The sequence below is a fragment of the Pseudonaja textilis genome, chromosome 4 (genome assembly GCF_049901715.1).
Source record: "Pseudonaja textilis isolate UNSWEBS1 chromosome 4, rPseTex1.2, whole genome shotgun sequence".
In the NCBI taxonomy this organism is placed as follows: domain Eukaryota; kingdom Metazoa; phylum Chordata; class Lepidosauria; order Squamata; family Elapidae; genus Pseudonaja; species Pseudonaja textilis.
The window spans coordinates 65,829,368-65,853,094 of record NC_141993.1 but is presented as its reverse complement, the minus strand read 5'-3'; the positions used below and the strand labels follow the sequence as shown (position 1 = coordinate 65,853,094).

Here is a 23,727-nt window from a genome sequence, read left to right as displayed (position 1 = left end):
TGCCAGGTAGTCTCTTCCTGCCTTATTGTTTGTAATCCTAAAAATCACAACATGGTCAAAATGTTTGAAGTTCATTTGTCGAGATATGTGTGCTTTGAGAAGAAATTTAAAAGAGGAACAGCATATCTTTAAAGCAATCATATATTTTTATACATGTCCATATAAGCAAAAAAAAAATCAATGCTTCATTCATTTGACTCATTAAAGCAGACTATTTTTCAGTTTTTTTCAGATTTGAGTAGAAATGAGGAAAGTTATGGTTGCTTTAAAAGGCAGCACATCTATTCTTGTACACTTTTGAATTACATTTGACATATGAGCAGACCTATTACTTTATTTTTATTTATTAATTAGATTTTTTATCTTGATTTTATCACTTTATATGTAGCTTAATGGGACAATGTACCTAATACTCCTTCCTCCTGCAACTTTCTCCACAACAACCCACTCAGGTGGGCTCATCTGAGTGTGAAATATAAAGGAATAAAACTAAAAATATTATAGATAAATCTAAATAGGTAGAAATTCATTATTTACTAATTCAAACATTCAAATTGAAACCACTCAGTATGGATTTTTCCATTTGTGCTATAAAAGTAAGCATATTGAATATATATAGTCTCCTCTGCCCAATGAATCTGAATGGTTTCTAAATAGCTTTGTTCCTCTATACATTTTGAAGAATTTTGATTAGTAGTGGTATGCTGTAGAAGCCAAGTTATAAATCTAGCCTGAACTTGTAATGGTTTCCATCCCATGTAAATGGACCCTGACTATTCATTTAGACAGATGTTTTCCATGAGCCAGCTTTTGAAACAGACTTGACAGTTTTCATTCCAATCTTTAAAATGAAGTGTGTTGATGAATTGTATTGCATCCTAACTATAAATTATCTACTTTGTATAATAAAATAAAACTATCATTTAGATAGTAATGGATAATACCACATTTCCATTCAACAGTATTCTTTTATGCTGTTTTTTAACAGCTAAGTTTATGTCAACTTCTTAAATTCTGAGCTTCTGATGAAACAAATCAACTTGGTTTACTGTTATAATTGAAGATGAAATGAAGATTTGTTTTATTACATGAGATGTTGATGAGTTTAACCAACTTCACAGTTATTCATGTTTTTCAGCTATCTTATTTCATCAATCAGGAACAAATGTCTTCTCTTTTTTCCTTCACTAGATAAACTTTTAATTCTAACTATTGCAACGAAGGAAACAGATGGCTTCCACCGATTTATGCAATCAGCAAATCACTTCAACTACACAGTAAAGGTATTGTGTGTTCATTTGCCCTTTCACGATGTAGACATTTTCCACTCTGTGTATATATGCACACATATATATGGGGAATGTATGCATTAGGTTATACTATGCTAAAATGAAAAAATAGAATGAAATCAGAAAATCTTTCTGTATGTTGCATGTGTTTGCCAGCCCAATATTATTTCCTTCTATAATACTTTGTTAGTGTTGCCTAGCTCTTAATCTTCTACATGCTGTCTTTTACCCATTTAAGGAGACAGTTTCAAAGAGTTATAGACCGAAATGTTGGCAAGATTTTTAACAGTCTGTAAATATTACCTTTTTCTGTTTCCACTCAATTATCTTCATGATCCTTGCATCTGTTATGATTCCAAAATATTCCTTTTTATTCCATAATTTCATATTAACAATATCACCTCTTGCCATCTCAGTGTAATTTGTTTTTGGTTTGATGATTTTATTCTGACTCCTTGATTCAGTAAGATACTTGTTTCTGTGATTTAGTCAATACACATGTAACAATAATGGTCTCTTTAGCTTAGCACCATCATTTACAAATGAATATTACCAAGATTTTCAGGGCATGATCTTTCAATCAGATTTTCTTTAAACTAAAACAGATTTTTTTATCCAATTAGTATTACAGAGATATTGAAAAATTGGAGTGGAAACTGGATTGTTCTTTGTGTTGTCAGTAAAAACTTTTTTTATGAACAGCATAAGCATGTTTCAAAATTATGTGCTTAAAAGCGGGTGGGATTCAAATTTTTTAACAACCAGTTCTGTGGGCTTGGCTTGATGGACATGACTTGGTGGTCATGTAATGGGTGAGGCACCAAAATAACCCAGATGTCTCCTGCTGGAGACAGGGGGTTGAACTAAATAACATCCAGCCCTGGATTGCTGTGCTTTTTTCAGAGTATCCGCTGAAGCTACATCTAGTGCCAGGGTTTGTGGTCCTTCCTCTCCTTTTTCTCTCTATCCCTCCCTCCATCCCTCCTTCCCTCTATCCATCCATTCCTCTATCTCTCCATATCTCATTCAATTTCCTTTCCCTCTTTCTCCCTTCCTTCCCTCCCTTTTTCTTTCTCCCTTCCCTTCCCTCCCTCCCTCTTTCTTTATCCTTTCCCTCCCTCTTTCTTTCTTTCTTTCTTTCTTTCTTTCTTTCTTTCTTTCTTTCTTTCTTTCTTTCTCTTTCTTTCTCTTTCTTTTCTTCCTTTCTCCCTTGAAGGCCTCCCTGGAGCCTCCTGACAGCCAAAGTCGGGAGTGGAGGGCAGCGCCGGACTCCCTGTGCCCTAGAAAGCCTCCCTGAAGCCTCCTATAAGCTAATATGGGCTCCCAGGAGGCCTCCTACACTTACCTGGGAGCCAGACAGGCCTCGTGGGGACTCCTGGGAGGGACGGGGCATGGTGGATGAGACTAGTGGGTCATCAGAACTACTGGTTCGCCAAACTGGATGTAAAATTTGGTTTGCCTGAACCGGGCTGAATCCCACCCCTGCTTAAAAGACTTCAAACATAGTCATGGTTTGGTAACTTTAAAATAAGGCAACAACTGATCAAGTGGAAGATGCCTATACATCATCTTCTTTTAATGACCCCATACCCCCTTGTGGGGTGAAGTCTGGGCAACTGAATGGAGTTAGCATAGTATTTACTGGCCAGATATTCTTCCTATCGCCAATGGAGAATTTTGTTGAGCAGATATATTCTGATTGTGCCCAGAGAGATAAATATCTTCCTCTACCTAGGATCAAACTCACATCCTCCTGATTGTGAGATGGGAGTTCCACCTCTAGGCCATCGCACCCCTCTGGAAGATGCCTATACATGTATTGCTTATTCTTACAAAGGATCTCTTTGAAAAGGAGAAAATATAACATATTTAAGAATGAAAGAACACAGTTCATTTGTGCAGAGAATAATTGATTCACCTAACATATTTAGACTGTTTCCAACTTGTTTATAAGCTCTTAAAAAACAACTAAATTTACTTTTCATACCAATCTAAATACCAATTGAAAATTGGGATATCAGATGTGAGCTTTCTTCCATTTTTCTAGTTTACTATACCTAGTTAGTGGCTTGAGAAAAAAGCTTTGTAATCTCTATCAAAAGGACTAAAGAAGACAAGAAAGACCATCTTTGTTCTAATGTTTTGTACCTATTAAAACCTTGATCCTGTCTCAATTTTTTTGAAGTTCAGAACCAGACTCTTCAATAAATATCAGATCATGTAAAAGTCATTGAGCATTCTGTAGCTTAGTATAAAAGTAGCTACAATAGTGTAAAAACATGTTTAGGCTTTTAGGCATTTTTAAAGGCATTAGTGCAATGTAAAGGAATATAGATAAAGCACCAGAAGCTTTTTCCTGATTTGCACAAAAAGGAGCAACTCTCCTCAGTCTACCCTAACTTTTGGTTCTTTTGCTATTTTTGTTATTTTAATTCCAAGCCTATGTTGTAAATATCAATCAGTTCTTTTAACACAAGTGGAGTCAGGAGTCAACTATCCTTTCCTTAAAAAAAAGAAAAGTTAAAAGTGAAGCCTATCATGCATATATATACTTTTTCAAATATCATGCCCTCCAAAGTTAATCCATATTAAGGCAGCATTTCACTACTCATAAATTTTCTGTATGCCAAACTACAGAAACCAATGACACCAGTCTTCAAATATGAGAGAATATTCTTAACCATATAGTAACTCTCCCCATTTTATCTTTTACATGAAGTTACAAACAGCATTATCTTATAGCAAGAGAGAGGGAGTTTACAACTCTTAAAATAGAATAGAATATATTTTATTATATATAATAATATAATATAATATAATATAATATAATATAATATAATATAATATAATATAATATTCCACAAACTTTTGTAAGCAAATATTTGACTTGGGCAGAAGGCCACTGTAAACAGAATGATGGTACAGAATAATAGGAGTGTAAGTTTCTTAGACCTGGGAAAAGGAAATTGGAAATTGTTTTATTATTATTTTTCCAAGTTGATAAGATTTCTTAATGTAAGTAGTATATAAGACTTATATCTATATGTCTTATGACCACAAATGAATCTAAATTCCATTGCTAAGCAAAGCAGTTAAGTGAGTCATGCCCCAAAAATATATTCTTTTTTTCCATGGTTATTAAATGAATCACTACAGCTGTTAAGTGAATCACAAGGTACTTAACTGAATCTGGCTTCCCCATTGACTTTATGTATTAGAAGTTCCCTAAGAAGGTTGCAAATGATAATCCAAGGGTCTTGGGATGCTGAAGCCATTGTAAATACATGCTGCATCTCAAGCCCCCAAAGCAGTGGTGGCTAACCTTTTTCAGCTCCCGAGCTGATAATTGCGTGTGTGCTAACTTGCTCTCGCTTGCATGCCGTCACCCAAAAGGCAATGCGCGCTGGGGCTCCCCATGCCCCCTGTGCATGCATGTGTGGTTCCCCCTTGCATGCAGCATGTCTGCGCATGTGTGTGTGATTCCATCCCTAGTGTGCCACATGCCTGCGCATGCATGTGCAACTCCCCCTCACATGCAGCATGTTTGCGCATGAATGCATGATTCTCCCTAGCATGCAGCACTTTTGCACATGTGCACAACCCCCTCATGTGCAGCGCATCTCTGCACATGCACATGCATCTCCCGCGCAGCCCCCTCTGCCCCCCTGTGCATTTGTGCCAGATACCTGACAATCAGCTGTCGGGTGGCGGTGCACACACGCATGCACAGTGTGGCTTCTCCAGGCAATCTCTCTCATACTGGGAGAAATGGCTCTGTGTGCCACTTCCGGCACACATGGCATTAGGTTTGCCAACATGGCCCTAAAGTCCGATTGTGTGACTGTGGATATGTTGGAATAGTCATATATGTAAGAAGAGATCATAAGTCATTTTTTCAGTGTCACTGTAACTTTGAAAAGTCATTGAATGTATGGTTGCAAGTAGAAGACTATAAGTATTACAGTTTTTGACTGAATTCCACTCAAAATCATAGGTAAATGTCAGCTTTCAATTTTTTTTGTGGACAAAGCAGAGGTGGTACTCAACCAGTTAGCACCTACTCAGGCAAACTGGTAGCAGTTATTTGGCATGGGTCACCGAACCAGTGGCTGGCCACGCCCCCATCCCAGTTGCCCGGTCGCTCACTTGCTCACTCGCTCTCCTGGCTTTCTGTTCCCCACGTCCTCTTTCTCCCCTTACAGGATTAGGCCAGTAATTTCTTCTAACAACTGGCTCTCCGAACTGTTTAGAATGTTAACAACTGGTTCTAGTGAATAGGTGCGAAAATGGTAGAATCCCACCCCTGGTTGACACTGACACAGCCCAATTGTCAGTGTTCCTGTTAACTACTGAAATGATGGCAATATATATTGTAATAATTCTCCCTTCCTCCCTCTCTCCCTCCCCCTGAAAAAAAATAAAAATAAAAACCATGTTATTTCTCTTTCTAGGTCTTAGGCAAAGGTGAAAAGTGGAAAGGAAGAGATGGACTGAATTCTATTGGTGGAGGCCAGAAAGTACGTCTGATAAAATCTGCATTGGAGACATATGCTGATCAGGAAGATTTGGTGGTTATGTATGTGGACTGGTAAGAAGAATTCCTTCTTTTGGGTTTCATATTTTAGTCATAGGGAAAGTGCTAACATTATTAGTTTCATTCATCATGCTGGATCTTTTCTGCTGCCCAAGTCTCTCTTAAGGAGCAGAGATAGAATCTGTTTTCTATGTCCAATTTATTTTCAAGTGGACTTACAGACATAAAACATTGTCAAAGACTTGCAGTTATTGCAGATGCCAAAGAGATTATTAGGATTTTAGGAGTAATGCAGTCCAGAATTGTACAGCTCATTTTTTTTCTATGAGTTAGTCCTTTCTGTCAGAAAAGATTGGGCAACATGTCTTTTTAACTTGCAATATTAAATGCATAGAAACTGTTGCTAGGTAATATCAATTTTCCAAACCTGAAATGGAAAATCAGATACTGAATCAGATACTGACACTTGTCTTTCTGCTCTGGAAATATTTCCTACAAGTATAAAACAAGAAGTATTGTATCTTTGGGTCAGACAAGAATTTTAGCATTTGTCATTGATATTTGGAAGAAATGCAAAGTGTGTTTAATTTTCAGGGTCACAAATATAGAGGGGGATTTAAGTGTCCCACTTTGCCTTTGTTTTATTAATACATTTTTGTTAATATATTTTTTACTTTTAGGGAAGTGGTCAGCACACAGTTAACCTCTGGACTAATTAAAAACAAATAATTAGAACAAATTAACAAAAGCAATCTGACTATCCCAACATATCCTCCTCCCCCCTTACTGCTTTATGACTACTTTAACAAATAGTCTGGATAATTCTTTTCTGGGACAGAGAAAGGGTAGAAGAAACCAGCAGAATAACATGAGGTCATTCTGCTTTGTGGTAAAGAAAAACGTTTCTCTGGAAAGCTGTGCTCTGGGTTGCATCTGGATCATGTCACCACCTTAATGTTTTCAGCTTTGAAAAGAGGAAAAATGTAGCTATGAGCCAGCTGCCACTTTTGTTTCTCTGTCACCTATTCCTTATTTTGCATTGTTCTTTATCTCAGTCTCTGGTTTGGCCAACTTTCCCAGAGGGAGGTTTGTAGCATCAACCAGATGGTTTTTGGAAACAGAGGAAATCCAAACGCAAATTTCTTTTCTTTCACTGTCTGGTATCTTCCAAATAGGATTAGTAGCTCTTAAAAGATAAAACTCAAGTCAAGCTGAACTTCTAAAAACTGAATCATATACTTTTCTGGGAAGAATTACAGAAGTAATTTACCCTTATCATTTACTTATTTTCACTTATTTATCAAATTTCTAATCTAAGTTCATTATATGCCCTTTTACAAGAGTCATAGCTTGTTAACAGGTATTACAAAACTGCTCTTTGCAACAGAGTGTAATATGCCACCTCTTAATAATCTGAACTGTCTTTATTTTCCAATTCTAAGTCTTTTGATGTTGCATTTTCTGTTACTTAATATACTGTATTTGTATCCTAATTCTGATTTATTTATGTGTGTTGTGCTTTGTTATTGCTGCAAACTTATTTCCCATAACTTTTGATATAATTAATTGTTGCTCTGTTCTGATCCTAATAGTAGAGCATCCATTTAATCCTTAACCATTAGAATATTTGCTTGCTATGATCAAAGAATGCATGCCAGTCAGAATTTTTTGGAGAAATGGAAAGTAAACTATCCAGCAGCTTGTGACTATAGTTTATGTATATGATGCACAAGGATGAAACACATGTATGCATTTCCCTTCTATGTGGTCTGTTGCATCTTATTCCATAACATTATGTATCTTGGTAGAAAGGTATAGCAAGGATTTACACAAAAGGTATAAATTCTTTAGAAAGTAATTTATTGTTTTTTTAAAAATATCTTGAGAACAAAGGTATGGAGAATAGAACTCGGCTTGGGAAAATTTTCTGGAATTAGTACTTAATTAATTAGATTTATATGGCAACCACTGACTATCAGTGACTCTGGGCTGTTTACAACAATATAACATTAGATATACCAATGAGCATTCTACATAAAGATGCAGTGGAATTTATATATTTATCACATTTCTATATCATCCTAATTACCTAAGAGACTCTGAGCAATTTATGGAATGTTTTTGACAACAGACATGAGAAATAAGTAGTGTCCAAGTTTGGGATTCTTGGGGAGCCTGAATTGCCATTAGATGGTTTTTATATTGATAGGCAAATATGAATTTTGTAGTTATATAGTTATATTCTCCATTATTATGCATCACTGTTTTTAAAAGACAGAAATAAATAAGTTCATGAGGACTAGAAAAAGGCTGTGAATTCTGGTCTTTTATTATGTAGAATACACATACCGTGTTTCTCATATAATAAGGCCGGGTCTTATTTTCTTTTGAGCCCCCCCAAAATGGCTAGGCCGTCTTTTCGGGGGTGACTTAATTTCCCCCCCTTGCATCTTCGGGCAGGCGGCGACAGCTTGGATGTTGACCTTGGCGTTGGTAGGGCACTTCGTATCAGGGTCAACGGAGGCAGCACCATATCCGCACCAACAAAAGTACTTCCTAATGGCAAGCCCCCCCACCATTCCCCCCCCATTTCGCATGTTTTAATATAGGCCTTAATTTGGGGGGAGGGGCTTAATTTCATTTCATGCCTATAAAACATGCTGGGACTTCCTATTGGGGGAGGCTGTATTGTTGGAGAAACAGGCTAGTTGTTTAGTCACAGTTAGGATAAATCTTGGGTTATTGTATGAATACTTAATGAAAAAGCTAATGAATTTTACCTATAATTGTATTTTTTTAGTTGATTATTGCTATGATTTTCTTTTCTGATTAAAACCCATAGAAGGGAGAATTAGCATTTTTTTAAAAAACAATTAATGAGCAAAATAATGGCTGCATTTTTGTCTTGTATTTCAGATTCTAGAAGGTTATGAATTTGTCTTGCGCAGTTTAAACTTGGAGTCTAGAGATTATTACTGACCCTGGGAGATAGATAGTGGAAATTCTCCTTTATATCCATGATGTAAAGAAGTGCTTTTGACATTCTGAAAAGAAAATGGATACCATCTCTATCTGTCTATTATCTCTCTCCCTCCCCCCTCTCTTTCTGTCTGTTTGACTGTCTGTCTCTCTGTCTTTCTGTCTGTCTCTTGGAACACAAATAAAATGTTTAAATATTGTATTAAAAAAATGGTTTATGCTTCATTTTACAAACATTTCTGTCAATGCATATATTTTTGGAATAATATGGACACTATTGTACCTTTTCATTTTAATTTATTGTAATTTCTAGAAAAATCAATACTTTAGCAATAATTTTTCCAACAATATACATTGAACTAGGTATCCAGACATAGAATACCATTTAAAGTTTTTTTACAGAAATAAATATTCAGATGTGAAGAGAGATTCTGCAAAGCAATACGTTTTAAATAGTAACATCTGTGAGACACAGAGTTTGTGCTGAAAGCTAAAGCCTTATTTAGTCCTCAGAGAACAGAAAACATCCTCTTTCTTAGGGCTAAATTCATTCCAAGTATTGAGTGAAACTCTCAAAGCTTTCCATAATTGTCACTAAATTGAGGGTTTAATATGATATGGTGGATTATGAAATTAATGAAGAAGGATAAAATTAACTCTTAAAATGAACTAGATGTTAATGAAATGTAAATTAATGGAAACCCAGGGTTTGTATTAGCCTGTCTCCTTTTTGAACTGAAGGTCCGGACATGCTGTTCAAAAGTGCAGATCTCAGCATAAAATACTTCTTACTCCTGAATTATAGAAAACATTTCTAGTCTTTAGAATATAACTGGAACTATACGACTCCTGGCCATATAGGACTATTTTAGTGGTACTTGTAAAGCCTCTTACCCTATATATGCAAATACTTGGGATTGGATTAGGAAACCTCCAAGATCTCTATTTTACTCAGTTAAAATGACTACAAGTTCTATACTGAGTTGTTGATAAGGATAAAATACTGAGAACATTTCTTTCCTTGCTCATATGCTGAAGGACATGTTTTCTCTTAATGGCCAAGTAAGTTTACATTTTCCTTTTATCATAATTACTAAGAATATGTTTTAGTAAGCATAAACATGAAAATGGAAATAGCTAGATGAATCATATAACAATGTCTCAACCAAGCTTTTTCAGGGAAAAGGGGGTTATCAAACCCCAACCCTGGGCAGCTTTGTAGTGGTTACAATTAAGGAATTGTTATAATTTAGGGATCTATTTTAGTGATTAACTTGGAAAGCTTTTCATTCTTTGACAGAACTCTGGTCACTTTTTATTTATAGATGAATATCCTGCCTTTATTTTTGTACAACTCAAGGCAGTTGGACTGAGAGTGAGGTGACTATAGTAAAATTGTAGTGAAAATAATTCAGACAGTTTTCATAGAACCTATGGTGTCCCAGTTTCTAGTTCAAGATCTTAACCTTACATTAAACGTCATTTTGATATACTTCTTAGAGTATGGGTAAGCAAAACAATGTACATGTTTAGTTGTTGTCTTTTCAGAATATTTCTTCTCTATTCAACATATTCTACATTCAATTAGTACATTTTCAAAAGAAAATTTTAATGAAAGTTATTTGATTTTTGAAATACTTTTCAATTTTTAAGTGAAACTTGGGATTCCAACCATTGTAATAATAGGATCATATACTGCCTGTATATTCAATTTTAATTTCATGGTTCTGTCTTATTTTTATTCCTATTCCTTCCCCTTCTCACCCTCCCCCTTTCCTTTCTCCTCCTAATTCTAGCTAATTGGTTTTCTTACTTCTTTCTTATTGGTTATCTTATTTTTCTCTTTTATTTTATTAGCAATTATTAAATGGAGACTTCAATACTAAGTAACTAGCTCCAGATCCATACCTTTATAGCATTAAAAAATATCCTTCAATGTGATCTGCAGTATTTTTTCTTTTTTTATCTTATACTCAATAGCATATGAAAAAGTCAGATAATTTAATGCATTTAATATCAATATTATAACTTATAATTAATCCTGATAGAACATTTCTTTCTCTTTTTATTGGTAATACTTTATCAAAAAATAGAATGCTAGTAATTTTAATTAATGCTGTACAAATATCACTGTGTTGAAACAATATAACAATGGTATAATAAAAGGGGGGAAATGGAAAAATGGCTAGGTGTAGCATTAACATTTTAGAGAAAGAAAAGCATTGGAATATTGATGGCAATGGAAAGTGCAATTCTGAGAAATGAATGATAGAGGCTGGGAAGAGGCAGAAAGAAAGAAAAGAAAGAAAGAAAGAAAGAAAGAAAGAAAGAAAGAAAGAAAGAAAGAAAGAAAGAAAGAAAGGCAGGCCATGGGATGGAAGTGAAGAATGCCTCCCCAAATCACTGACTGCAGCTAAAGAGAGAGAAAAGATCTGGAGGGAATTGTAAATACTAGGATATGTTGCATTGGGAGTTGCTCTGGGAGGACAGCAGAGAAAGAATGAGTAATAGTCTTGCCCTTCTTACTCCATGAGATTGTTCCAGGATCCCTGCAGTTTTTGTTTTAGCCAAAATCCAAACAGCACACGGAGTTCTACAATTCCTGTTTTGTTTCTGGCCAGTTGTGGCCAATGGCTAACCCAGAACAGTTTGGCAGGACTTTAGAGACACTCTGTGTTTGTTTCAGGTTTAAAACAAAATTACATTTTCTGTTTCATGGTTAAGAATAAGATGAAAATAAAAAAGGCAGAAATACTTCAAACATTTGGAGCATCAGTGAGAGAATGCAGTGTGAAAGATTAAAAAGATAGAAATATTAAAAGCAGGAAATAGGAATAGATAAAGAGTATAATTTTGCACAGTTCTATTTGATTGAAACTAATTAAGGAGAGAACTAGGGGTGGTATTCAAATTTTTTAACAACCGGTTCTGTGGGCGTGGCTTAGGTGGTGGGCGTGGCTTGGTGGTCATGTGACTGGATGGACATGGCTTGGTGGTCATGTTATTGGCTGGCCATGGCCAACTCAATATCACTCACATCGAGGCACCCATCTCCTCGCTTGGCCTCTCATGACTGTGGGGATGTTGCAACAGTTGCAAATGGTCATAAGTCATTTTTTTCAGTGCCATTGTAATTTTGAATGGCCACTCCACACAAGCAAAGTAGCAGTAAAGGAAGGGAAAAAAACTCCAGAGAGGTTCCTGAGGCAGGAAGTCTAGTCCTGCCAAGAATGTAATAAGGGTTAATGTTAGCAGTACCAGAATGTGTCCTTCCTGCCTTCCTTACAGGATTAGGCCAGTAATTTCTTCTCTGAACTGCTTGGAAGGTTAACAACCAGTTCTAGAGAATAGGTGCGAACTGGTAGAATCCCACTCCTGGAGAGAACCAACCTACAAGTAAGAATAAACTTCCTGACAGTGAGAACAATTAATCAGTGGAATGCCTTGTGTCCTAAAGTTGTGGATGCTCCAACACAAGAGGTTTTTAAGAAGAGATTGGACAAACCATTTGTCTGAGTTGGTTTCCTACTTGATTAGGGGGTTGGACTAGAAGATCTCCAAGGTTCCTTTAAACTCTGTTGTTCTGATTCAAGATTACAAAAAAAATGGTATCCGTTTGAGGAATTGAATGGATCAACTGCAAGGGCCCGTAGGTGCTGCGTTTGCATCAGAGGTGGTATTCAGCAGGTTTTGACCAGTTCTGGAAAACTGGTAGTGGAAATTTTGAGTAGTTTGGAGAACCAGCAACTACCCCCTCTGACTGGAGATTTTACAGTATCCTTCCCCTGCCATGTCCACCAAGCCTTGCCCACAGAACCAGTAGTAAAAAAAATGAATCCCACCACTGTTTTGCATCTACAATATAGTTGTTTTGTGATGATGTAGAGAAAAGGAGATAAAGAAGATTGAAGCCTGGCTTGTACCACTTAAGTGGAATAATATGTTCATTAGAGGTGAATAGGAATCCTTGAAAATATTTGAAGAGTGGCAGTGAACTAGTAGGAATAACATTGAATAAAACAAGCACACACAAAAACACAGTAATTAATTCAATGATTCCATGGTTATAGATATGGCAAATGAATGTTGTATCTTTAAGGAAAGACAGTCAGCCTCTACATTTCATCAAGTTGCTGCTGTATTAATTGCACTTGCAGAGAAAGTACAGTGCAGGTATCACAATGGTGCTGGATTAGAGATCTGGTTGAATAAGATTGGGTCATTTGTTAGATCATGTTCTAAGGCCATCTCAACTTGGACAACTTAAAGCTATGTGGATTTCACCTCCCAGAATTGGGGGAGCTAAAAGTCAACTTTAATCCTCACAATTCTGTGAATTGAAATCCACATAACTTAAAGTTGCCATTGTTGAGAAACACTGTTCTAATACTTCTCTAATTTTAATGAGTTTGCAGAAGAAATCCTGGCAATTTTGTAAGCTTTTTTTCATAATGAATTAAAAGAAATATTCTGATGCCACAGAACAACATACATTACTGTGGGTTATTTAATATCATGAGTGTAAATTTCTGCAGAGGTATCATGCCAAATTGTTCTTCTACAAAAATGAGTATTAAAAATCTTTTTCATGAAATATCTATTTAAAAAACAAACAACTGTAACCCCAAAGCTGATACTTTGAGATGAGCCCTGGTTGAAGGCAGCACAAATTTCTGATATAATTGTTTGCAAACATAATGTTGACACTTAAGATGAAAAATGATTGAAAGACAACATTCCATTAGAATTATGTTGCTTCTCAGATTCTATAGGAATATTTTTCTTCAGAAGTTTTGGAAAGTGCACAGAAGAATAATTTTCTTAAATTGTTGCAGCTGCAGATTTGCAAAATACTATATTCCTAGTCCTCAGATTACAATAGTAATACAACTAGAATTTCCATTACTAAACGATACATTCATAAAGTGTGGTGTTACATGACTGCTTAGGAATGGAATTCCCAGCAGTCAGTGTTGCCTTCATTAATCAAATCCCACTAGTCATTAGGTGGGATCCATCCCAATCTAAGCCATTCTATACTTGGTTCCTCCAAGAAGAAACGCTTATCTAATATTCAGGGTTAATTTTAATTAAACTTACATTTACTATAATTAAATTAAATTTATTTTTGTTCCCATTTTAAAACACACACATCTAGTATAATCTTCAAATACACTAAAGTGATCTTTCAGTCCAAAACGCATATACATTTCTGCTTATCAGAAGCACTATGGTTGAAACAACTCATTAGTTTTGTTTTAAATGCTTTGGAGCTGACAGAGAAGAAAAATGTACAAAATCATAGACTCAATTGGCATAGATCATAACTTTCATATGTGAGAGTCTACATTAGGTATTATCTATCAGGGATTTGTTTGAGAATACAAATTAAAGAGCCAGGGTGGATTAGAATGCAGTACTGCAGGCTACTTCTGCTGACTGCTGGCTACCTGCAGTTTGGCAGGTCAAATCTCAGTGGGCTCAAGGTTGACTCAGCCTTCCATCCTTCCAAGGTTGGTAAAATGAGGACCCAGATTGTTGGGAGCAATAAGCTGATTCTGTAAACTGCTTAGAGAGGGCTGTAAAGCACTGTGAAGCAGTATATAAGGCTAAGTGCTATTATTATTGCTAAAGGTTAAGAACCAACTATTTTGGAAACTATTCTCAACTGATTTCTTTCTGGGCATGTAAAATACAGGGCACATTATACCCAATGCCCAGCGTTTAAATGCATTTTTCCATCAGTCCTGATTTAGGTTGAACAAAAGAAACTTTGCCATTGAAACTTATTTCAAATAAGAAATGTTTGTTTATTTATTAAATGTATTTTCCATCCATCTTGCCATAGGACTACTTTGGGTGGCAACAATAAAAATAAAAAAATGATAAAAATATTAAAATAACAAGAGTAAATAATACCATGTAATTTGTGTAATATAATGTAATTGGTCTAGGTGGTATTTGGAGCTATAGGACAGGATGGAAAAATATCCTGTTCTGTGGCTTTGCAGCTGCTCTAACTTCCCTGCTTCCTAAAAGAATTCCTTACATGACATGTTTTGGACTAAGCCACGAAGGCTTCAGAATGTGGGAAAATTATGTAATAGAAGATAACAGCTTCAGTTCTACCACCTCCAACAATACTGTAAACTCTAAAACATACCATGGGGAATTGAATGGAATTTCTCATGAGCTTGGAAAATATGGCAAAAAATGAAAGTTACTTGGAAAACTTGGGAGGAATGTTGGGGTTTCTGCACATTGGTCTCAGCAGTAGAAGGAACATACTGAAAAGCACAGTAAATGGTCTGTCTCCCATGCTATTTGTCTATAATTCTTTCAGAAAATCTTTTTTTTCTCCTTTTGGCTCCAATATTAGAAATACATTAAGATGGGGAAAAATGGCTGCAGTGATAAATGCACAGAAGCAAATAGATGAAAAGGCTAACCTATATATTCCTTTCAATAGCATGACCTGTTTTGAATGAAAAATTGGAAGTAACCTGATTCTATTTAAGGCTAAGTGAATGAGGTGAAAAAAAAAAGAGTTGTCTCATTTTTCTAAATGTAAAGCTTACATCTGAATAACATCTGAATCTTTACACTATAAAGGTAGAATTGTTCTCTTTTATTTCATGCTGCTATTGAAATGAATTTTTTTTGTAACTGTCACTTTTTCTATTCTCTTCAAACTTCAGCTACGATGTAATATTTGCTGGAGGACCCAAGGAATTATTGAAGAAATTCCAGCAACTTAATCACAAAGTTGTATTTGCAGCAGATAGTTTGATATGGCCCGATAAAAGATTGTCTGAAAAATACCCGATTGTCCGCAGTGGAAAACGATTCCTTAATGCTGGAGGTAGGTAGTTTGAAACTAAAAGTCTTTGTTGCCTACATGGGAAAAATGGAAGCTGTGCAAATTTTTCTTTGTTAATTACATTTTGAAACGTTTTGAAGAGGAAATGTACATTATTAATAATAATAATTTCAGATAAGCTTATTTCATTTCTCATTTCCTTTCCTTATCATCAAGAGCTAAAGTAGGCAAAAAGGAAGACAAAGGTAGAAAAGCAGGAGACAGTATTTTTCAAACTTGGCAATTTTAAGATGCGTAGATTTCAATTCCTTGATTCCCCCAGAATTTCTTGTGCTTGTTAAGGAATTCTGGCATCAAAATTCACATATCTTAGGGTTGTCAACTTTGAAGACCATTGCTAAAGACAGAAACTGAGACACTATTTATAAAACAGCATAGGGTTTTCTTACACAATTAGCTCATTTGAAGAATGTTGCAGAAATTCCTCAGAATGTTTTTTAGGCAAGGAAAATTGCTTTGGCAAATTTGCACATTCCTAAAAATTCTTAAAACATTCCTAAAAATACTCCTAACTGCAAGGTATGCAAGGTTATCACAAATAGCCTATCATTTTGTGACACTAACAAAGATGATTAAATATAGAAACTACAACCTTTCTTTACTGGAATGATTCATTTTCTCCTTTGTCCTTTCCTGGGCTGAATTGAATTTCTCAATGTTTCTGATATAGCCTTGCTCTGTAACACTTTAGTAAATTAAAATGGTTACTGGCTGTTTGGTTATCTGTCATCTAATGACTCTAGCCAGAATTATCCAAATTTATATAAGTTTCAGGTTTGGGGTATATAATTCAAAAGTATGCTCATATATATAAACATATCAATCTTTGTATTGTTGCATTAAGACATATATTGTTTTGTTTTTTTGCAGCTAAAATAATGATCAACTGATGATATCATTAGAGCAGAAGTAGGCAGTCAATTGTTATACTGATTTTTGTTGTTATAAAGCTTTTCAAGAATAAATAATAGGTGAATTAAGCTCACAGGCTATTTGACACACTGCTTTTATTTCATTTGCAATAGGAATGATAGAATATGGAACTTTTGTGGGCTATTTTTGTACTTGATCTTAGGAAAACAAACCATAAATCAACAACAGAATTCATTAGGAAAGATTTGATTTATACAATGTGCACCTGTAGGTTATCTCCATTATTATTTGCTTATATAAACAATATTGTTTATTTGAATGACATGCTGTGGTTTATATTTGTTATTCTGAAAACCTGAATCATCTTTGCAAAAAGTTTTTTTGAAGACTTTCAAGAGAACTTGTGCTGAATATAAAGATTTTAAACTATATAAATTACTTTGCTAATAAATAAGGCTGACATATAAGATTGGGTTACTACTAATTTACCAGAAAAAAAAATCTGAGATCCTGTTAACCAGACTTGTATATACATCTTTCAATCCCTAGTCCTCCCATTTAAGTTTTATATGAGATTTCTTAACTCTTACACTGGCTAAGATTTACAATGTGTTCTTGTTTACAGCATGGTATGCTAAAATTCTATGCACATTTATATTTAAGAAAGTCCCACTTTTTTTTTCTTTGCTCATTTTATATAACGTATTTCTATTGACGTAGATCAGGGGTGTCAAACTCAAGGCCCACGGGCTGGATCTAGCCCATGGGGTGCTTAGAACTGGCCCCTTAGGGCTGCCCTGGGAACAACGAAGGACCAGCCTGCAGTGCCTCTGCCAGTGAAAATGAAGCTCTGCTTTCACTGACAGACCATTCAGGCCACCACAGGTATCCCCAACATGAATGATTTTGAGCTTGCCACATCTACCACTCCCCGAGGTCAAACATATCTCTGATTGTTTCTTTCAAACAATAGCAGAACTAGAATGATACCTAGAATAGTTTTTCTATTTAGGAGCAAGAAATCAGAAGACCAGAATGCATTTCAAGAAATAAATATCAAGAAATCTCCAGCAAGAAATTGGGTACAGCTTCTCCAAAAATGTTTTTAGAATTTTCTTACAGTTTAATGGTAGGTGTCCTAGAAAATATCAATTTTTTTATGGTATATTTCAGGATTCATTGGCTATTCACAGAATGTAAATGATATTGTTCAACAATGGGACCTCCAAGATAGTGATGATGATCAGCTTTTTTATACAAAAATTTATATTGATCCACTGAAGAGGGTAAGTAGAACTTGATCAGCAATCAATTCAATGATTGCAAGGTTCTGAAGATAATATGTATTAAACCTATATTTGGGGGCAGTTCACATAAATTTTACTTTTAAACAAGTAAAAATCGTTTCTACAATGTTTCCAGCAAGAAGATCTCTGTTCTAAGTCACATGATGTAGATGAGTGAAAACTCTTAGAATGGAAGAGTCAGCAACCTTGTGAACTGATTTCAATCACTTGTCAGCTAGGGACATGTTATAGATTAAATTATCATGTTCATAGCTTGGTTGAATCCAATCTGGTTTTGAGTTGTAACACTGTCTGTTACAAAGCAAATAAAAGTATTATCCTATAACTATTGTAGATTACAGCCTGCTTCTTTAGATGCATGGAATATAATCAGATGAATTTTTATACAAAGCAAGAAAAAAGAGAGAAGGAAGAAAGAAAACAGGACTTGTGACAGAATTATCTCAAATGTTAACCATAAAAATTTAACCGTTTTTGCAGTGCAGCTTTCTGCATTTGAACGGTTAGTTAAATAATTATAGTAAAAAATCTTTTTGCTTCAGTTAGAAATAATTATGTTCACTAATCTGATGGAACTGAATTCAATTTTTCTTGATGGAGTTGGTGTATGTAATTCCTATGCTCAAGGATATATACTTGAAGTCAGTTAAAAATCATTGGGAAAACTGGAATGTTTTGTACTGTATTATGGATATGATTATTGAGATCATTCTCATGCAACTGCTCATGTTATGTGGTTGTAATAATGCATGTTGTTAAGATTTAGATTAGGGATATATAATGTCTACTCTCTAAAGTCTTTAGATGCAGCCTCTAGCATTTCCATCAATTTTGCTAAAAGATTCAGAATATAACATTTAACTCTGGGACAATTGACTTAATAGATTCCAGGAAGAAAAATATAGTGTTTTACTGAATCCTATTATATTTTGAAAATGGGACGTAGACTTCAACCTAAGAAATGATTTTTCCTTCCCTATGTGAAGATTTTTAAATGGAATGGAATTGGTACTAAAATTATGTTATGGCTGTTTCACTGATTTGAACTTAGGTGGATCTATGGATTCTAGAAATGGGCCTTGCTGCTCTTTTTAGAAAAATACCAATAAGCAGGGCTATTTTATGTAACAGTCTTAACTATCCTGTTGTGTATGTACCATAGTTTAGTTTCAACTTTATATTCTGATCTTTTAAAGATGGTAATCTGTTAGCGTTATTTGGCAGATATTCTTGTATTACATACTGCAAAGTCATTATTCTCTGAAAAGTCATGAACTTGTCTTGGCTTTTTGAACAGAAAGCAAATCTCTGGTATTAGTGACATATAAACAATGTCTTAACAAAGTATATATTATTGATGAGGGTAAGTCTGGATGACATGATGAATTATAAATATGATGATATATGGAACATTGCAAAAGAAATTGTGTGTGTGTGTTTGTTTAAAAGAATTGCCAGTGATACATCTGGTCATTATCTAACATTATTTGAATTTACTTTTATACAGATCTTTATAGAGCCATTTCTACCATATTTTTTCTTCTTGTACTTTAGGAACGTATCAATATTACCTTGGATCACAAATGCAATATTTTCCAGACCCTAAATGGAGCTGTTGGTATGTATGTTAAGGAGAGAGAAGAATTCAACTTTTTGTTCTCTACATAGTAATTCTGTTCAATATTGTTATTTCTTTCCAAGGACGAAAAAGATTGCTGAAGTTGTTTAATGAAACACGGAGACTATATTTACTTTCTTTTACAATAAAAAACCAATACATATTAAGTGATGAAATATTCATTCATTCATTCATTCATTCATTCATTCATTCATTCAATATGCTGCCCATCACATTTGAAGGTGACTCTAAGTGGCTTACAAACAATACAATTATTGCTTCTTCTTTGCCAATGTTGTAATTCTTGCACATGATATGGAATTCAGTCTGTGTGATTTAGATTTGCCTGATTGAAGAAATGGATATAAAATGATTTTCATAGTTGAAGAAAAAAAGAAATGCTATTTGTCTCCATGAAGCACTTCATATAGCTTCAGATTTTCCTAGTGTCTCTTACGCGGGAATCTGCAGCAGTGCATGTTTTATCAAAATAACCAAGCATGCACTATAGTATCATGACAAAACATCTACCATTTAACTATATTAACTACATAACCTCTACATGATGCTTGGATGCAGCATTATAATGCAGGTGCCAAAGAGTTCACATTTGTTGCAATATACATGATTTCCTGTCACCATCTCTTATCTTAGTCATATGCCAGAGCTGAGAAACAGGTCTTCTTGGGAATTGCATCAACATGGAAGGCTCTTTTAGTTTTCATAAGTGCTGAGAGAGAATGCTGGAAATATGAGAATGCTACATTGCATCACAAATTTTAAAGTTAAGCTCCCCTTTGAATATTTCAAAATTTTATATGAAATTATTGGTCATAAATAACAGAGTTTCACTGTGTTGGTGTATGTTTCACTTATTTACCCACAATATTTAAATCTCAAAATAAGAAGGCTTGGAATTAATTGAACATTAATTCTAGGTTTAAAAAAAACTAATTTCAAATCATCCACATTTTCATTTCCTGGCAATAGACATAGGAATAGAAGAAAGAATGGAACAGATGAGGACAAAAAAAATGCTAATTTATAATTTTCCACAGAATTTGAGAAAACTCTGAATAGATGTTAATTCCCCCCTCCTTTCAAAAAGGGGAAGGGGAAACGACATCAGATTCCTTAATATTAAGAAAAATCAGTGGAGTTATTCATTTACAACAGGGGTCCCTAACCACCAGTCCCCGGACCGGTACCGATCTGTGGAACAATTTCTACCGGGCCTCCGGTTTGCTGGGCGCCGCCATCTTGTTTTGATGAAAAAGTGCTTCCGGTGAGCTTTTCCGGGTAGAAAGCGGCATTTAGGTGCTGAAAGAATCCTCGCGCCTTAGTTTCATGGGGGGGGGGGTGGCTTCAAACAAAACTAAGGCGCGAGGATTCTTTCAGCACGCATGGCAAGGCGAGCCGAGCGACTGTTCCAAAGCCGTCATGAAGCCCATCAACACAGGTACAAAGGAGGAGTTGAAGGTGGCAGGGAGAAGCGGGGGATGGCTGGCTGGCCGGTCACTTGGCTTGCCTTGCCATGCGTGCTGAAGCCGGTACCGGGCCGCGGATGATTTTGTGATGCCGGTACCGGGCCACGGCAGAAAAAAGGTTGGGGACCACTGATTTAGAATATTATTCTTTGAATATTTTAGTAATTATTACATTCAATACCTATGACTTTTTAATATCTTTTATGATATGCATGGTATTTTTGAATTTTGTAATGAGTAGTTAGGAAATTACAAAATTAGGTGATCCTCTATGGATGCTTAGGAAGCTGCCAAGAATGTTGTATCATCCTTGTTTGAGTAACCAGCAGTTGATGTGTTATTAATTTTATGATGGGCTGCAGATGAAGTTCTTCTGAAATTTGAAGATGGAAGAGCCAGAGCTAGGAATTCTGTACATGATACTTTGCCTGTCACTCTTCATGGAAATGGCCCAACAAAAGTAAGTGAAAGTCACTTAATTTCAATATGAGCTTTTCCACATAAGAGCAATAAAATAGAAATTCATTTGTTAGTAGTGTAGTAACAGTGGTAGAAAGGATCAATGCATTTCATGAAATTTCATCGCCAAATTCACTTTGTTCCATTAAGTGAATAGATATTATTTAAAAACTAGAAATGATAATCTGTTGATTTGATTTGATTGTGGTTTTTTCTTTCATTCTTAACCTAGCTTAATATCAATTACTTTGGAAATTATATACCTAATGGCTGGACTCGTGAAACAGGATGTGGTGTTTGCGACTCAGATTTATTAGAAATAGCCACATTGTCTGTAAGTATATGCTGCATGCACTTGAACTGTGCATAAAAATGATACATTATCTAGTCGTCTATAACTGTCTCCTTTCAAACCCTTGCATCCAACGAATATTCTCATCTTTCTTTTTTTTATCTAACTACCATTTTATGATTTCTGTTATGTCAAAATAATCATAAGTTTATATGGAATTTCAAGACTGAATGTAAAATCATCAGGCAATCCTGGCCTTCTATTTCCAAAGCTTACTAGGGAAAACTTTGGCATTTCAAGAGAGATGATAGCCTTCCTGGATCAAGCCCATGATAAATACTACCGGTCTCAAATTGTAAGCCTCCACTTTGGAACTTTTTCCCCATTTCCCCTTTTTCTACCTCTTCACCAAAAAGGACAAGGTACAGTCCAATATTGTAGGTAGAAAATCAACATCCAAACAAAGTGCAGGCAACTCATTACTGCACATGATTCAGATGTTTCTCATCTAACTAAGATGAGGAGAATAACCAGAATCAGCAGAATCTTCCAAAAACAGACTTTGTTCAATGTCTCAAAAAAAAATCTTCAAAACTGGTTCAAGGAACCAGAATTGAACCCAATAGTAGAAAATAAGTTCTCAAAGACTTGCAATTCTGTTCAATGGCTTCTCTTTCTCAGAACAGTAAGCCAAAACATTGAGGCACAATGGGGATCGCCATGAAGCCAAATAATTTTCTTTTGGCTGTCAAAAATATTCTTTTGAGTTCTTAAGCCCAAAAATTTAATACTGCCCCAACAGCCCGGTGGATGCTTCCATGATAATTCTGATCTTATGGACCATACATTAATAAAGGTGGAGGAAATAGTCCTCCTCCATCAAAGCCCAGAAGACATCAAATGGAGATTCTGCAAAAGATTGTAGAAAATGTAACTTGTCTTCTTTCATCAAAGCTAGAAAGTTTAGATATTACATATCTGTTGTTATTCTTATTTTGTGAATAGTATTAAACTGAAACAAATATAGGGGAATTCTCAATATTTCCAGTTGACATAAATAAATATTTCAAGATAAAGAATCTATTTTTAAATAAAGGATTTGGAAATGTAATCCTAGTTACATACCTCAATTCATATTTTACTTTTTGTGTTTTAACATCACAGAAGTTTCCTTTGGACTCAGTCCACTTTGCAGATGTTGGTATTGGAAAGCCACACATAATAAATTATAATCTCTCCTCCCTCCCAGATTGCCATTCTATATTATGTATTTGAAAGATTAAAATCAACACTTGAATCAACACCTTTCTTAATTATATAAAAGACTTGAACACTATGTACTTGTATTATTACTATGACATCTTATACGTGCCTATTAAATGGTTAAGCTCCATGAAATTCAATAGAACTTATTTCTAGATAAATACACTGCTCAAAAAAATAAAGGGAATATAAAAATAAGACATCCTAGATCTGAATGAATGCAATATTCTTATTAAATACTACATTCATTACATGGTTGAATGTGCTGACAACAAAAACACACAAAAATTATCAATGGAAATCAAATTTAGCAACCCATGGAGGTCTGGATTTGGAGTTACACTTAAAATTAAAGTGGAAGAAAACACTACAGGCTGATCCAACTTTGATGTAATGTCCTTAAAACAAGTCAAAATGAAGCTCAGTAGTGTGTGTGGCCTCCACGTGCCTGTATGACCTCCCTACAATGCCTGGGCATGCTCCTGATGAGGTGGAGGATGGTCTCCTAAGGGATCTCTTCCCACACCTGGACTAAAGCATCCCCCAACTCCTGGACAGTCTGTGGTGCAACGTGGCGTTGGTGGATGGAGCGAGACATGATGTCCCAGATGTGCTCAATTGGATTCAGGTCTGGGGAACGGGCGAGCCAGTCCATAGCATCAATGCCTTCATCTTGCAGGAACTGCTGATACACTCCAGCCACATGAGGTCTAGCATTGTCTTGCATTAGGAGGAACCCAGGGCCA

At 35.3% G+C, this 23,727-nt stretch overlaps 1 protein-coding gene across 2 annotated transcripts in view; it reads left to right on the top strand.

Moving 5' to 3' along the window:
- Window positions 1-23,727, top strand: part of PLOD2 (procollagen-lysine,2-oxoglutarate 5-dioxygenase 2) — a 67,174-nt gene that overhangs the window by 23,464 nt on the left and 19,983 nt on the right. For both annotated transcript variants that reach the window (XM_026701580.2, XM_026701579.2), the window contains exons 2-8: window positions 1,192-1,283; window positions 5,741-5,877; window positions 15,501-15,664; window positions 17,729-17,841; window positions 19,417-19,480; window positions 21,330-21,427; window positions 21,659-21,760. In XM_026701580.2, the coding sequence (XP_026557365.1) occupies window positions 1,192-1,283; window positions 5,741-5,877; window positions 15,501-15,664; window positions 17,729-17,841; window positions 19,417-19,480; window positions 21,330-21,427; window positions 21,659-21,760 (770 nt within the window). The remainder of the gene's footprint in view (window positions 1-1,191; window positions 1,284-5,740; window positions 5,878-15,500; window positions 15,665-17,728; window positions 17,842-19,416; window positions 19,481-21,329; window positions 21,428-21,658; window positions 21,761-23,727) is intronic.